This window comes from Hordeum vulgare, chromosome 6H, assembly GCF_904849725.1.
Source record: "Hordeum vulgare subsp. vulgare chromosome 6H, MorexV3_pseudomolecules_assembly, whole genome shotgun sequence".
In the NCBI taxonomy this organism is placed as follows: Eukaryota; Viridiplantae; Streptophyta; class Magnoliopsida; order Poales; family Poaceae; genus Hordeum; species Hordeum vulgare.
The window spans coordinates 135,665,961-135,682,796 of record NC_058523.1 but is presented as its reverse complement, the minus strand read 5'-3'; the positions used below and the strand labels follow the sequence as shown (position 1 = coordinate 135,682,796).

The window sequence follows — 16,836 nt, the reverse complement described above, 5'->3', positions numbered from 1 at the left end:
CGTATGGTGAACCGCTATGTGACGAGGTCGGATCATGATTTATTTATTGATTGTCATCCTTTGTGTGGAGGTCGGGATCGCGCGATGGTTAACTCCTACCAACCCTTCCCCTAGGAGCATGCGTGTAGTACCTTGTTTCAATGACTAATAGACTTTTGCAATAAGTATGTGAGTTCTTTATGACTAATGTTGAGTCCACGGATTATACGCACTCTCACCCTTCCACCATTGCTAGCCTCTATAGTACCGCGCAACTTTCGTGGTGCATTACACCCACCATATACCCTTCCTCAAAACAGCGAACATACCTACCTATTATGGCATTTCCATAGCCATTCCGAGATATATTGCCATGCAACTTCCATCGTTCCATTTATTATGACACGCACCATCATTGTCATATTGCTTTGCATGATCGTAAGATAGCTAGCATGATGTTTTCATGGCTTGTCCGTTTTTTTGATGTCATTGCTACGCTAGATCATTGCACATCCAGGTACACCACCGGAGGCATTCATATAGAGTCATATTTTGTTCTAAATATCGAGTTGTAAGTAAATAAAAGTGTGATGATCATCATTATTAGAGCATTGTCCCATGTGAGGAAGTAAGAGGCCAATGAAGCCCAAATAAAAAAAGAGGCCAAAGAAGCCCACCAAAAAAAAGGAGAAAAAATAATAAAAATGAGAGAAAAGAGAGAAGGGACAATGCTACTATCCTTTACCACACTTGTTCTTCAAAGTAGCACCATGATATTCATGATAGAGAGTCTCCTATGTTGTCACTTTCATATACTAGTGGGAAATTTTCATTATAGAACTTGGCTTGTATATTCCAATGATGGCCTTCCTCAAATTGCCCTAGGTCTTCGTGAGCAAGCGAGTTGGATGCACACCCACTAGTTTTTTTTGAACTTTCATACACTTATAGCTCTTGTGCATCTGTTGCATGACAATCCCTACTCACTCACATTGATATCTATTGATGGGCATCTCCATAGCCCGTTGATACGCCTAGTTGATGTGAGACTATCTCCTCCTTTTTGTCTTCTCCACAACCACCATATTCTATTCCACCTATAGTGCTATGTCCATGGCTCACGCTCATGTATTGCGTGAAAGTTGAAAAAGTTTGAGAACACTAAAGTATGAAACAATTTCTTGGCTAAAACCGGGGTTGCGCATGATTTAAATACGTTGTGTGGGGAAGATGGAGCATAGCCAGACTATATGATTTTGTAGGGATAACTTTCTTTGGCCATGATATTTTGAGAAGACATGATTGCTTTGTTAGTATGCTTGAAATATTATTGTCTTTATGTCAAATGATAGACTATTGCTTCGAATCACTCGTGTTTTAGTATTCATGCCATGATTAGATTATATGATCAAGATTATGCTAGGTAGCATTCCACATCAAAAATTATCTTTTTTATCATTTACCTACTCGAGGGCGAGCAGGAATTAAGCTTGCGGATGCTGGTACGTCTCCGTCGTATCTATAATTTTTTATTGTTTCATGCCAATATTCTACAACTTTCATATACTTTTGGCAACCTTTTATACTATTTTTGCGACTAACATATTGATCCAGTGCCAGTTCCTGTTTGTTGCATGTTTTTTGTTTCGCAGAATATCCATACCAAACGAATTCCAAACGCAATAAAAAAACCTACGGGGATTTTTTTGGAATATTTATGATTTTTGGGAAGAAGAATCAACGCGAAGCGATGCCCGAGGAGGTCACGAGCCCAAGAGGCGCGCCCTACCCCCCCAGGCGCGCCTGGCAGGCTCGTGACCAACCCCTAAGGCGGCTGGGGGGGCTTCTTTCGCCACAAGAAAGCTAATATCCGGAAGAAAATCGTTTTAAAAGGACACCTCAATCGGAGTTACGGATCTCCGGGAATTTAAGGAACGGTGAAAGGCCAGAATCTGGGAGCGCGGAAGCAGAAGGACACAGAGAGAGAGATCCAATCTCGGAGGGGCTCTCGCCCCTCCGCCGCCATGGAGACCATGAACCATAGGGGAAACCCTTCTCCCATCTAGGGAGGAGGTCAAGGAAGAAGAAGAAGAAGGGGGCTCTCTCCCCGTCTCTCCCGGCGGTGCCGGAACGCCGCCCGGGACATCATCGTGTGACGGCGATCTACACCAACACCTCCTCATCTTCACCAACACCTCAATCACCTTCCCCCATCTATATTCAGCGGTCCACTGTCCCACAACCCGCTGTACCCTCTACTTGAACATGGTGCTTTATGCTTCATATTATTATCCAATGATGTGTTTCCATCCTACGATGTCTGAGTAGATTTTCGTTGTCCTATCGGTGATTGATGAATTGCTATGGTTGGTTTAATTTGCTTGTGGTTATGTTGTTGTCCTTTGGTGCCCATCATATGAGCGCGCGTGGATCACACCATAGGGTTAGTAGTATGTTGATAGGACTATGTATTGAAGGGCAAGGGTGACAGAAGCTTCAGCCTAGCATAGAAATTGATGCATACGGGATTGAAGGGGGGCCAATATATCTTATTGCTATGGTTGAGTTTTACCTTAATAAACGTTAGTAGTTGCGGATGCTTGCTAATAGTTCCAATCATAAGTGCATAGAATTCTAAGTAAGGGATGACATGCTAGCAGTGGCCTCTTCCACATAAAACTTGCTATCGGTCTAGTAACGTAGTCAATTGCTAAGGGACAATTCCGCAACTCCTACCACCACTTTTCCACACTCGTTAAACTAACGTAATTGTTTCTTTATCTAAACAGCCCCTAGTTTTCATTTACGTGTTCTTTATTATCTTGCAAATCTATCCTATCACACCTACAAAGTACTTGTAGTTTCATACTTGTTCTAGGTAAAGCGAACGTAAAGTGTGCGTAGAGTTGTATCGGTGGTCGATAGAACTTGAGGGAATATTTGTCCTACCTTTAGCTCTTCGTTGGGTTCGACACTCTTACTTATCGAGAAAGGATACAATTGATCCCCTATACTTGTGGGTTATCACGCCCCGATCTCGCGTGCAATCGGATTGATCACCCGCCCAACGTGACCGACTCCATCTTTGTCGTGCGGCTCACCTTATGAGTCGGTTGCATGCACATCCGCAAGTCGTGTGAAGGTTGTCCTCGAGTACAGCGTGCCCCTCCACCGATCGAGAAACGGGTTGCTGTCGCGTCGCCCCACCGGGCCACAACGCCGCCACCCCGTGGTTCTCCCCGCGGTTTCCCCGATCTGCGAGCCGCCGCTACACCGCCCCTTCAAGCTATCGCGTCGCGGCACACGGTCCCTGTCGCCGCCTGAGGCCATCCCTGTGGCTGCACTAACCCGCGCACCGTCGCTGTGTCGCCCCTTCGGGCCGTAGCACCGTGGCACGCGGTCCACATCACCGCCCCGGGGTCTCCCCGTTGTTGCCCCGAGCCGCGTGTTGTCGCTTCGTCGCCCCTTCCGGCCGTAGCGCCGCGTCGGGCGGTCCACTCTGCGATCCCTACGCGTCGATTTCTATGTGGCATGCGTCGCGCCGCCTCCCTATGGGCGAGAATGCTTCCGTCCATGTCGGTCTTCATCACACTGTCGGGTTCTTCCTCGCCTACTTCGAGCATCGCCACCGCGTCCCTAACCGGCCACCGTCGTCGTCTTCCGACTGCCGCAACCGCTCTTCTTCGATGTCGATGCAGCTCGCTCGCCCGAGCCGCGCCGCCCATCCACCCCTTCATCTTCGTCCAGCACTAGCTCATCACCAGCGTCATCGTCGTCTTCCCCGACCACTTCGTCTATTCCGACCACTGTGGGCAACATCGAGCACCGTTGATTTGCGTCGCAACCGTCGTTTAGTCCTTCTCTGCTATCCTCCTCGACATGGCGTACAAGTTGTGTGGAGGTCCCCGTTTACGCATGCCCGGTGGTGGCAATACCGACGTGTGCCTTCGTCCCCGTGTGCTACCAGGCCTGGCAAGCCTGGAGCAGCCCCAACATCTACTTCGTATGTCTACGCATGCCCGGTGCTGGCAACACCAATGCATGCCTTCATCCATGATGCGTCTTTGGGCTTCGCAATCTGGCGCGGTGTGTCGTCTACAACATCTTCTTCCTAGTGCACCACTACTTCGACACGACTGCGCCTATGACTAACTCGACACCTCCTTGTGCCCGTGGCTCCACGATGACTTCCTCGACACCGGCTACCCCGACTCGACATCGACCACCGCGTTTTTCATACGGCTACCTCGACCACAGCTACACCATCCTACGCTCTCGGCTACCTCGACAACGACACAAAGGTCTATCACCTCGCTTGAGAAACTCCTCGGCTTCCTCTACAGTCCACATGTCCTCGACACGACACCGTCCTCGACGCTCCCGCTGCACCTGCGGGGGGATGTCAGCCGACCGGTTACTATTCTCTCTAATCTGACTGTCCGTAACGTTTTTATTGTTCGCAACGCTACCGCTACGACTACGGGAAGAATGTTAGAGATGTATTTGATAGTGTAGGATTTATAATCCATCTCCTACCTTATCTCATCTCATGAGAGGCTTGTCCTCTAAGTTTGTACTCCTATATATACTCGCTCACGAGGCTCAATACAACATTTATCATATTTCGCAACGATCCTTCTCTCTATCCTTATTAACAACCGTCAATTACGTTTATTTGTTCGGTAGTCATTTATCTTTGATTTGTGAAATCCTCGTGCTTTGACGTTTCTTTAGAAATCATGCGCGCGCACGGAACAACTTCATCAACCGAAATTTGCGTTTCCTAAATTCAGTGTCTTTTTTTTTTTGCACGCATGTCCCGTAAAATGTGGGAGATGAACTTCACTCTTGTTTCCTTGAAGAAAATATTAAGAAAAATCCCGCTGGCGAGGCATGGATTGATGGATCTCGATCGGGCGCGGGAGGGAGGGGAGGGAACAAAACGGTGGGCAGTACGGTTGGCAGTGGAGCCACGCGGGTCGGCAAGGACGTCGTCATGGGCCTCCCTTGTCGTCGAGCAAAGCGTGACAGCCAGCCACGTCGTCCCTACCACCCCGATCCGATCCGGGCATCCGGTCGCTAGCTAGTAGCTACTCTCCCTGTGGCGATCGGCATGGCCACACTTCACAGTTGTACGCTCGTACCCACTGCAGCATGGCCGACGCCAGTAGGCCACGTCGAGCCTGAACGTGAACCCAACGCCGCTACTACCAGTACCGATATTTCCAGCAGCAAGAGCGAACGCACGACACGAAATTTCCATCTGTGCGAGTCGTTTTTTAAAGCCTGTGGAAGGCTGTCGGCATGGCATCGTCAGCTCGCTCGCGGTCAAGGAGCACCCTCCGTCCCGAGGGCATTTCTTCCCTCTCGCGATGCTGCTAGCCCAGGTGCTCGTAAGATATTACCACTGTACTCGACGAGGTCGCCGGGTGCGGGGACGACGCAGGCATGTGGCATCCCCCACTAATAAGATAGACACACTTTTGTCAGGTTATAATACTAGATCCAGCCGAGAATGCTCGCTCGACATTCTCTTGGTCTGCCATTGAGCTTTGAACTGAATTGGATCGGGTCGAGGTATTGCTTGGAGTAAACGGCTCCATGATTGGGTTTTTTCTTCTTTCAAAAAGGTCCGCCGCTTTAGCCCGTCCCCCGACTCCGAGACCATCATCTCCGGTACGCTGATGAGTCGCCAAAAAAAACATTCGAAGAGCCACGTCGTTGATGCCGATCTGAAATTCTTCTTCTGACACCCGAGAATCGTAGTACTAGTATTCTCGTCTGATTCGCTTTGGATGCTCATGCTTGGTTAAATGGTAGTACTACTGCTGTGGGTGCTAGTCACGTCACGTGCCTGAGTAGTAGAGTATCGTTGATAAGCACAAAAAACCAACGAATCATGCATACAAGCTAACGGCTAGGACCGACCCGGATTGATTGGCAGCATCAGCAAGGCCTGCTACGGGAAGAATCCGGTGAATCTGTCCAGCAAGCTCACATGTACTCTTTGTTGTAAGCTGGTAGATATTGTCCCGATGGAGCTAAACACATCACAGTCCGGCCCTAGCTAGTCGGGATTGTATCAGTTACGATGGTTCAAGTTGATACTGTCAATTCCGCTTTGGAAATCGGAAAGCCCTAACATGATAACAAAAGTGCACTTCACAATTTGGGAGAAAAAGTAATAATTTTCTGTACAGCAAAAGTGCACTTCACAATGGAAGCAAAACGGATATGAGCAGAAGCAGGGCGGGCATGGCTCTATCAATCAAACTTGACACATGACCAGAGCAAAGATTACAAGATCTACGCGGGTGGCCGGGTGGGTATCCCCTGTGTAGTCGATGCAAGTGCATCGCTCATCAGTGTCGAGTCCTCGGGGAGGAAATCTGAAATGCGGCAGATCACTGATAAGCCCTTCATACAAAAATGATCCTCGAGCAGAAAGCCTTACTAAACAGTGCATTATTTTCAAATCAAATAAAATGTACAGGCTACACAGGATAAAAAGTTAGCTTGAAACAACCAGCCCCACCAAAAGGCCAGCAAAATTTATAGACGCAAGTGTTTACCGCTACATGGATTATTTGAATCCGAGTTACCTTCAGTTACAAGACGGTGAAAACGAAGCTTTGCTAGTTACAGCCTGCGGTCTGCATTAAACGCCAAAAAAGAAGTTATATGCCTGGATACAGTGTACTGTGTACTAGTCTTGCTGGAATCTTATGCATGTACAGGAATAAAATGGCTAGTCGTCTCATTCACTAGTGGTTTCACACTCTTCGATCAGCTTGGTAGAAAATGAGGATCTATAAATGAAGTGCAATGATGCAATTCAACTGCTGCTTATCTGTCAGTTCCAGGCAGCTGTTAAGGGGCACAGGGCTAACAGTTCAGGAGTAAAGGGTATGCTATAGGGTACTGGTTGGGTGGTATGACATCCATCCTGAACTGGTAGGGAATGGGATAGGACCATCTGCGTCTCATGATGCCCACTCGTTCTACAACTACTCAACAAGGAAACAGATTGTTGTCCACAAAAGTGGACGTTCTGAACGCACTATCATACATAAACCGTGAAGTGAATATGCTGCTAGTTATTTGGCAGCACTGCTATTCCGGCTTTTAGTCCCAGGCTGTAGTTTACCTTGTTTCGGCTTTTGTTTTCAGTTGCAAGGTTATCCTGTACGATTTTACTCCTTGATCAACTGAGAAACAGCACTGCTGTCTTTCTTTCGGCAAAAATTACACTGCTGGTAACGGGGACTAGGCACAAATATGCAAGCCTGACATTTTGCACGTTTAAATCATGAACTGGCACACAATACCAGAGAAATAAATAAAGTACTGACAGATCATTCATACTAACAGCAAGTTTTGTACTTTGAGTAAGAGTAGATAGCAGATAGAACCATGAACATCTCTTGCTGACAAAATCTGAAGTAGCAAAGTTGATTAGACAAAAAGGCTTGGAAAGAATAATACCTTCAGTAAACAAAATCATATGAACACATCACGATTTTACAAAATACAGCAGCTCGTCTGGTCCCTGAAAAGGTGGATAGACAGTTCAATTAGCGATTACAAGTCACGTTAAAACCAAATCCATTTAAGATAATATCAAGTTTGAAGTCCTAGTATTGCTTGCAGTTACAAATAGATATTACTACCTCTGTCCTAAATTATAAGACGTTTTTGGTAGGCTCTTATAATTTGGGACAGAGGAAGTACATACTAGTATCTTATATAGAATCTCTTATGTGAGAGGGTACATGTTTGAAAATGTTAGTAGACTATGCTGACTACTTGGATAGCCAAGTTATGATAGGAGAATAAATCACACTATAATTCTGAATCTCGTTCTAAGTTAAACAGCAAGAGAAAACATACTTCTTCGGATCTTCATAGTGTCTTAAAGCCTCCAGAAATTTCTTCCAGTAAGGTCCAGTCTCCTGAAGGTTAACTTTGTCTGGTCCCCCAAGATAAGCTTGAACAATGAATTCATGGCTCCTCTCCCTGGACAGAGGAACATATATGTGTCAGTTTGTTGTTTATTATGCACTAAGATGAAATATATTGTGCTTCATCCTTTTAGACAGACCTTCCCTCATATCGCGACAACCATCCCAAGTAAGCTGCTCCGAAGTACATTGATGCAAATGGATTGTAGAGATCATCCACCGAGCTGACTGTGTATGCCGTATAGCCACAATCTCTACATACTCAAATCCAAACTGCAAGTGAGTACAACTACATGGAAACTGTAATAGAAAAGTCGGAAAGAGCAGTGCCAATGCATCTTCTTCTGGTAGTCTATGCAACCAACTCAATGCAGTTAGATTCCAGATTATTATACCAGTACTTGCTATGATTGTCTGACTTCTGAAGTAGACGAAAGTAGCAGATCAAAACAATTAACGTATTACATTTTGTACTTCAATCACCAAATATGTATGTATGAAACAGTATATGCCAAAACTGTAGTTCAGAAGCTTAAAACAAACTGTAGTTCAGCCATCCCGTGTAAGGATAACATAATATGTAAAGCAAGGATAACTGATAAAGCAGAGTTTCAGGTTTGTCGGGACGAACAATATTGTTTAGAATGTTGAGGTCCTACTCAGATTCCCCAATCACCTCACCATTAATTGTTTGGATAAAATCTGCAGGTAAACGGCTAGGCGCAATGTCACGCTCACCTGTAAAGCCATGCGGCAGTAGGGTAATCTATTCCCATCAATCCTGTCCGAGAACGTACTCCATGGACAAAGCGCATACTGCACACCTCTGCGAGAGCAGCTAGGGCTTTCTATGCAGATTTGAAACAGAACGGAGAGTTCAACAAATGTTAGGATGCAGGGGCTTATAGAACTGGCCATAGGAAATTCAGATAATATATTTATTGCTACTGGGATAGCCCTAAAGGCGTCTATCAGTTGGAAATTTCTCTAGTCACTAATTTTGCAAGGAGATGGATGCTAATGCAATTAGCAGACATTCAAATTTTTCAAATGTTTGAAGAAAGAGGGAAACAAAGGAAAATTATGATTACTAAGCAACACAAGAAATGTGGTTAATGTACTGTTTCATGAATTGAGAGCCAAAACATGATGAGCACAGTATGTGATGATCACTCATGCTACAGTACTATGCGTATTTACGTAGACCATCGAAATGCAATACAAATGCATGCAACAAAACAGAGCTTTAAGAGCTGAATGGTTCTACAGGATGCACGGGTATTGGCATTTCAACACATCACAGATTTGCTACAAGGGAAGTCTCAGTTGATGACCAGATACAAGAGCAACATGTGTAAGCAAGTTTGCAAGATGCGCAATAAGAGAAATCCCAATTTATCATACATACAAGAGCAACAAGTTTAAGCAAGCTCGAACATAATATCATTAGACATTGACACATTATGATGATATCCTGTTATACTGGAAGAGAATTCACTGACTATCAACCCAAAACTTACCGGCTTTACTCCTCTTGAGCTGAAATGGCGAGATATGATTATTTCAGCAACAGCCTGAGATCAAATTCAGAATCACATATAGAACTGTGCATTTGTGGCTAAATTCATCATTACAAAAACTATACTGATGATATGATATAGAGACAGGGCTGTTGTATCGAATAAGGTGTGAACTAATGGAATGGCTCTATGAACAATATTTCGCCTTCACACTTGGTATTGCATGATAGAAAAGCGCACACAACACTGTAGTCACAGCTGTACTGAAATATGGGCTATGTCAAACCTGGCCAAACGGGCCGTGCCTGCCGGGCCGGGCCGACTGCCCGCAGGCCAGGCACGACACGGGCCGGGTCCGGCACGGCCTAATCGTACCCGGGCCAGGCACGAGCACGCCATGGGCCGTGCCTGGGCCGCCACCCCCAGCTCGCGTGCCAGCCCGGCACGACACGATTAGGTGGCCTGGCACTGCAGCGAGCCAGCGAAGTGCAGCGCGACGAGCCGCGAGAGCGGGAAAGGGCGACCGCGAGGGCGGGAAAGGGGGAGCGGGGGCGGGAAAGGCTGCGGGGGCGGGAAAGGGGGGGAGCGGGGGCGGGAAAGGCTGCGGGGGCGGGAGAGGGCGGGAGCGGGGGCGGGAAAGGCTGTGGGGGCGGGAGAGGGGGCGGGAAAAGGCGGGAGCGGGGGCAGGATTTGGACGGGATCTGGACGGGAGAGGGGCTGGGATTTTTTTTTTAATAAAATCGGCCAGCGTGCCGCGGGCCCAGCGTGCCGTGGGCCGGCCCGATTAGGCCACGTGCTGTGCTTGGGCCTGGGAGGCCAGCACACGGGCCGGCACGGCACGGCCCGTATATAATCGGGCCCAGGGCAGGCCATGCCGTGCCGGGCACGATTACGGTGGGCCAGGCCGTGCCGGGCCGGGCCGGCCCGTTTGGCCAGGTATGGGCTATGTAACCCATACTAGTATTGTTACATGGCATCCACATGATCAGTTCTTTTGATGAAATTAAAGTCCGAACCTTACCAGCACAAGAATATGCAGAAGTTTAACTGTAGCTTTACGTACAAACATATGTTTGTTAAGTTTTAGCACGGCAAAGAGGGCACCCTATTAGTGACAATGTTAAGTAACTGTACAACTATTAAGAACCAGCCATACCTTAACCTCAACTCGAGAAAGATATGGTCTCTTCTTGGCATCATGCGAAAATCTGACATTACCACGCCGCTCCCCAGAATTTGTCCACTCCTTCGACACGTCAGGCTGACTCCACATTCCATCCATATCTTGTACTGACACTTTGGAATCCCAATATACCAGCTGTGTTCCTGACACAAAGATGATAACCAGATTACTTGTTGAATCTAGTAAGAAGCTTTTCTGGAATCAAAATAGGGACCAGCATTTTTTAACTTTTGCTTATATTTCACATTCCTTGAATCTAAAAATACTAAATAAACACAAAAAATCAACGAAGCAAAATGTAACCTGCAGTTGATGAATTTTCTAGGAGATCAGGAGCCAGCTCATTGAAACTGTCTGGTTGTCTACCAACAAAAAAAGTGAGAAACAGTTCATCAACAAGTTCGATCCTGGATCTAAGATGAGACAAATAAATAGCCTTTGTGTAAAATCATAACTTCTGGACTTTCATTCAGGAAACAATTTCTACATTTGATGGGTTATAGGGAGTTGCAATTCATATAGTTTACTTAGGAAATGTGCACTGCACAGAAAGATGTTTTATATCGGTGCTTAGAGATATAAAAGTCCACATCATTTAGCACACATGCAAGAGTCACTTTCTCACATACAAGCACGTATACTACTCCCTCTGTACCTAAATAATTGTAGTTGGGGAGAACTAGTAGTTCTCCCCAACTACAATTATTTAGGTACAGAGGGAGTACAAGATTAGCACCTTATCAGTCATAAGCGGCAAGAAAATTGTTTCTTTCATTAAACACCTCTCTACGCACTTGCATTGTATATGCCTTAATGATACAATCATCAAGAAACATCCTTTGGGTTGTTGTGAAACCAAAAAAACAGATTATTGCATTAGCTTGAAATTTGGCATGTTAGGTGAACATAAATGATTAATTGAAAAGGTAACAAAATATTAGCAGTTGCAGATTGCTACAGTATAAATGCCACAATAATAGTAGGCCTACATGATAATTCTCTTGGGGTGATTGCGAACTGGGTTGCGGCTTCCCGCCCACCGCCAGAAGTGTACATCAGCGATTAGAGCGGACAATGCACTTGACCACTACGAATCATGGTTTTCGAGTCGCGACTCAAGCGAGTCGCTCAGGGATAGTGACTCGGAAAGAGTCAAGCCTGTAGTTGCGACTAGTCATGACTCGCTTTTCGAGTCGACACTAAGTTGAGTCGACCTTGTTGTTGCGACTCATAGACTAGTCGCTACTAGTCGCGACTAGTCGCGACTAGTCGAGCGACTTGAAATCCATGCTACTAATTTCACTTTTTTTTAGAAAAGGAGGATGATCCCGGGCCTCTACTTATGGAAGGTGCATCCGGCCACTTTATTGATTATTTTCAAGGACCTTACAAAGTATTACAACAATATGCCTGAATCCGCCATCTTGGCAATATCTGTCGCTACTCCTATCCATATGATGAAGGGGTGCTAGCTGGGCCAAATACCCAGACCACTCACCTAAGACTAACATCAAAAGCCGGAAGCCCCAGCCGAGCCACATACCGGGTCTGGGGCACAAACCGGTCTGATGCACTCGCATGTGTCGTCATCGCCATCTTCCACGGGTCGTCTTCAGAGCAAATACCGAGGTTACTACCTTGTCTGGCCACTCTGCCATCGACGTCACCATGACGCCAGATAGCTACCTCCTCCCGCGCGAGTCCATCTCCGCACATCGGGCACAGAGTCTCCACTGTGCCACGCCGCCGAGATCCGCCGCCATCAATGGGTAAGATGAAGCACCACTCCATCAAAGAAGCCGCCCACTGGTCCCTCGGTCCCGTGTACGCCTCCAAGAATGACGCCCCCAAGGAGGAAACGACGCCAACGCGACACCGTCATCTGATCTACTGATCTAGGGTTTCCCCCGGAGGTAGAGGATAGAGGTCTGGAGCTTCTCCACAGCGATGCCTTCAAGAAGGTAACGACACAAAAGAGTGCTGCCATCGTCGGTCTTGGCATCAAGCCGAAAACAAGGTTTTCACCCGGATCCACTCGAAGAACCTCCATCCAACTTTTGTGCACGGATCACCGCCTTCTTTGTCGGAGACTAGACCAAAAGGATCCAGCCGCCGCCGCCGCCAGATCCATGCAGCCAGCACCGGGAGATGGGTCTCCCTGGGCCGGATCTAGCACGAACCGAAGCAGATCAGGACGGAGACGAAGATACCCCTGGAGCTCCGGCAGGCCAGCAAAGAGCCACCGGCACCACCGCGTCCAGATCGACGGCCACGCCGGGCCGCCGCCACCCCCCGCGCCGTCCGGTAGTCACCAGATCCGATATCGGAACCGGTCGGACCAACGGGCGTGCCGCCACCCCGGCCACCGCCGTCCCCTATGCATCCGGCCGATTCCCACTGGCACCACCACAGGCGTCGCCGTCGGGACGCCGCGCCGCCGTGCGCCGAAGTGGGGGCCGCGCCGCCGCGGATCTGGGCGCCCGCGCTACCCATGGATCCGGGGGAGAGGGGAGAGGCCCTCCGCCACCACGTCGCACGCACGGGCTTAGCTCGGCGCCGACCACCTGCGGCAGCGGAGGGGAGGACGGGCACGGGGCGAGACACTGGCGGCGGTCGTTGGCTCCTCCCGTGTCGCCCGTGTCGCCCGCGAGGGGAGCGACACGAGAGGCCTGGTACGTTAGGAAATGATGATGTGCTACTAATTTAACTAGAATGCTGCAGCGGCTACAGAAGTTTGCACTATCCTGCTATAGTGGGTTGTGGGTACAGACAGGAGTACAGTGAAGGACTGGGATGGTGCCTGCAACAACAAGGCAGGCGACTGGAGGCGGTGATTGCACTATCGGTTTCTTGCGAGATATGTGGCAAGCCACTTAAAACCACGGGAGTCAAAGTAGTCAGTCTGCATCGCAATTAGTAAGCTTTTTCACGGCACGGCCCAGCGGGGTGTCCATGCCCGCTTACACCCTTATAATTCTCTTGTCGCAATTTATAGAGGTGAAACTTAAGATTAAAGCTACTGTGAACTTATATCATGTCAAAATAAGTAAGGTTGTGGCTTATGGTTCCATTATTTCGGGGAGATCAAAGCCTCATACAATTTTCACCAAACTTGAGGTCTTACTAGGCTTATATATTTAAGCTCAAAACCTTAAAGACAGGACCTTAATAGACCACAAAGTATAAGAGAAACAAAGTATAACTGAACAACATAACAATGTTGGAAGTTGAATATGGAGAGAGATTTTTAAGAATAAAACCTCATAGAGAGCAAGGTCTCTTTCACATAAAGATAACGTTGGAAAATGGGGGCAGATGACTTGTGAGTAGCTTTCTTTTTGCCTCCCTTGTAAGCTCTAACGACAAATTCTTCACTTCTTTCTCTGCAGCATTTTGCCAAATAATTGTGTTTACCAGTAGAAAGATACAGTTTGACAAAGTATATTAAATTCAATAGTGAAACATAATCTGCCAGAGAAATTCATACTTTTCATCACATGAGAAGAGCCACTTTGCATAAGCAGCACCAAAGTAAACATTTATAAAAGGCCAGTAGAGTAAATCAATATTGTCTTCAAGTTCAATGTCATAATTCTTGTAACCCAGTTCCCTTATCAGAAATGATGAAAACAAGTTCAGTTAAAGAACGTACATGAGAAAGGAAGATACAGAAATTAAGTTAACCAGGTTTGTTGACTGTTGTGTACCTGCCAAGCCATTGAGCAACTTCTGGTGTCACCTGCATTATGCCCATCTTAGTCTCCTTGGTCTTGTGATCATAGTTATCCACAAAGAGCCTCCTTCCACTAGCAAGTTCTGCAAGGGCACCTATCATATACTGCACAAAATAAGTAGCATGCTTAGCAAAGTGCACCAGGATAGTTACCGATAACAAGAAAGCTGAACTCTAACACCAGAATCATCATGTCTCATACTCACATAATTTCTTACTCTTCTACCGAAGACAATGTGTCATGAAACATATATTAGCATACAGTTGTACTGCAGCACTCACTTTTCCGATTATCGACACAAAAGTGCAAATAATGATAAAACATAGAGCAATAGAATCAATACCGGGTCTAGCTGTGATTTGAAATGCCTCTGAACAGTAATTGCAGCAACTGCCTGAAAGAATTAATTGGTGTATGTAAGAATAGTTCAAACCCAGCATTATGCAAACAACAAACATAATAATTAATAGAACCAATAGACCCCCGCTTTGCGATTATTTTTCATAGCTCGGCAAACTTCAGCAATGCAGTAATAAACTTTTAAGCAGTCATTTAACCACTTCCTTGAATATACCATGTTTGACCACTTATCTCATAGCAGAGATAGCATTTATCTTGGTTAAGCTTCAGCAACAAATTCACTAGCCACTACTGATAGCCTGCTTTTAGTGCCAACTCTAGCATCTCAGATATAAAGTGATATTAAAATGAGTAAACCAAATAATGGATAGACTGGATATGTCAGACATTTTGTTTTCTAAAAGTGGTCATCTTAGAAATGCAGAAATTCAGCTTCAAAAAACAGATGATCTAGCAAACAGTACAGGTATCCAACAGCTACTGATAACAAAGGTTTACACAGTTAGGCTGATCACCCACCATAATTTCAGTTTGTGTCAGATATGCCTCGCCATCAGGATCCCGTGATAGGTGAACTTTCTGTCCCTGTTCTTCCCCAGCGTCAATCCACTCTTTGCTTACATGAGGATCTGCCCACATTAATCGAATATCATCCGGATCCAAGCAGTCATCCCAATATTTAAAGCTTACAGGCATCTTGTACTGTTCAATATCAGTTTCTGTTAATCTGCATTGAAAACAATAAACAAGTAAAACTTATGTCATATGGTACCTTTCTCAAAGTATAAAGAATCCGACTTACATAAGGGGTGAGACAGTTTTGACAGGATAACAGGTCAGTAAATACATTGGAGTTAATACTTTGCACAAAATGCAACCACGTAATAAGAGGAAAATGCAATGACTGGTTGCGTTGTATTGATAGAAATGAGGGCATCCAAGTATCTGTAAACCAAACTGTGCACTCACTTGACATGGAAATCATCATATCCCGTACATGTATGTATGTATGTACGCATCGTACATTCATACTACAGCATGTAATAAACAAGACAAAATAGATGTAATATGAAACTACTCACTGGAAATGAACAGAAATATGGTGAACACATCAACATCACAGTATCTTAAGTGCACATAGAAGCCATGACCAAAGCAAGTACACATCATTCAGCACGTCGCACCACACCCACACCAACTAACAGACAGCACCCACCCAGATTGGAGATTCACGTAATAAAAAATTACTCCTAGAAAAGATAGTCTAGGGCCAGGGGAGATGTTTCTTCATTATCTACAGAAAGATAAAAATGGCTCGGGGAAACTGCAGTGTTCCCACAAAATTCCATATGACGATGGAAATTTCAAAAAACCTACTTCCACAGGCACATACCACCTCATGATCATTGTTTCCACCGTGGGATAACTTAAATTTACAACATAATAAAAATCACTAAATCAGCACTAATCCACGAACAGTTTACAGCTTAATTAGCAGTTTAGCACTAACCAACCAACTAGCTCCTAGGACTAGGAGAGAACGACCGACCAACCAACCAACCAACCAGCAGAAGCAGCATCGCGTGATCGTATCAGTCAAGCCATGGCGTCGCACACACGCTGAACCTGTACGCACGCACGGCGATATCACAGAAATCAGCAACCGCATTGGCCTCGTCGATCCGCCACCAAACAGAACGAACGCACCGAGCGAGCATCTCACGCAACAACGAAAAAATCGCACCTCGACACCTCACGATCTCAGTCGGAGCCTCCATCCATGCACGACACGGCAACCAAAATCGGCAGCAACAAATCACTGAGCGCTACAGAGAACCTCGCTCCCACGGTCAAGCAGCGAAGAGAACGGGGCGAGAAGGGGCTGCGGCGGGATGGCAGCAGAGGCAGCTCACCAGGGCGCGCGGGGGCGGTCAGGAGGGGAATAGCAGGGTTTCCCGCCGCTCGCCGCCGGCTCCTCCCGATCCGAGGGGGGTTTGGGGCCGAATGGGGGCGGCGTGGCGATGGTGGGGTGCGGTGGGGTGGTGGGAATGGGGAATTGGCGAGAGAGGGGAAGGAGGAGAGAGAGGCGCGTAAAGTGT

General features: G+C 46.6%; 1 protein-coding gene across 3 annotated transcripts; it reads right to left on the bottom strand.

Annotated features, from left to right (window-relative positions):
- Positions 1–6,065: 6,065 nt before the first annotated feature.
- On the bottom strand, positions 6,066–16,779 carry LOC123404044. Of its 3 annotated transcripts, none has more exons than XM_045097956.1 (15): positions 16,651–16,779; positions 15,257–15,464; positions 14,721–14,771; positions 14,351–14,481; positions 14,131–14,253; positions 13,904–14,026; positions 10,947–11,005; positions 10,617–10,786; positions 9,461–9,514; positions 8,679–8,788; positions 8,081–8,194; positions 7,870–7,995; positions 7,465–7,528; positions 6,582–6,632; positions 6,066–6,368 (listed from the first exon to the last, which is right to left on the bottom strand). In XM_045097956.1, the coding sequence occupies exons 2-13, from the start codon at positions 15,431–15,433 to the stop codon at positions 7,501–7,503; spliced, it is 1,266 nt and encodes a 421-aa protein (XP_044953891.1). In that variant the 5' UTR covers positions 15,434–15,464; positions 16,651–16,779; the 3' UTR covers positions 6,066–6,368; positions 6,582–6,632; positions 7,465–7,500. The 3 variants fall into 3 exon arrangements, with proteins under 3 accessions (XP_044953891.1, XP_044953892.1, XP_044953893.1); XM_045097957.1 differs by lacking the exon at positions 16,651–16,779 and adding an exon at positions 16,482–16,622; XM_045097958.1 differs by lacking the exons at positions 14,131–14,253; positions 16,651–16,779 and having other exon boundaries at positions 15,257–15,432.
- Between the last annotated feature and the right edge of the window lie 57 nt (positions 16,780–16,836).

Coding starts and splice junctions, on each gene's coding strand:
- LOC123404044 (XM_045097956.1), bottom strand. CDS start 15,433: ATGCCTGTAAGCTTTAAATATTGGGATGACTGCTTGGATCCGGATGAT. Junction 14,772..15,256: donor TGACACAAACTGAAATTATG/GTGGGTGATCAG, acceptor TAATTCTTTCAG/GCAGTTGCTGCAATTACTGT. Junction 10,787..10,946: donor AGAAAATTCATCAACTGCAG/GTTACATTTTGC, acceptor TCTTTGTGTCAG/GAACACAGCTGGTATATTGG.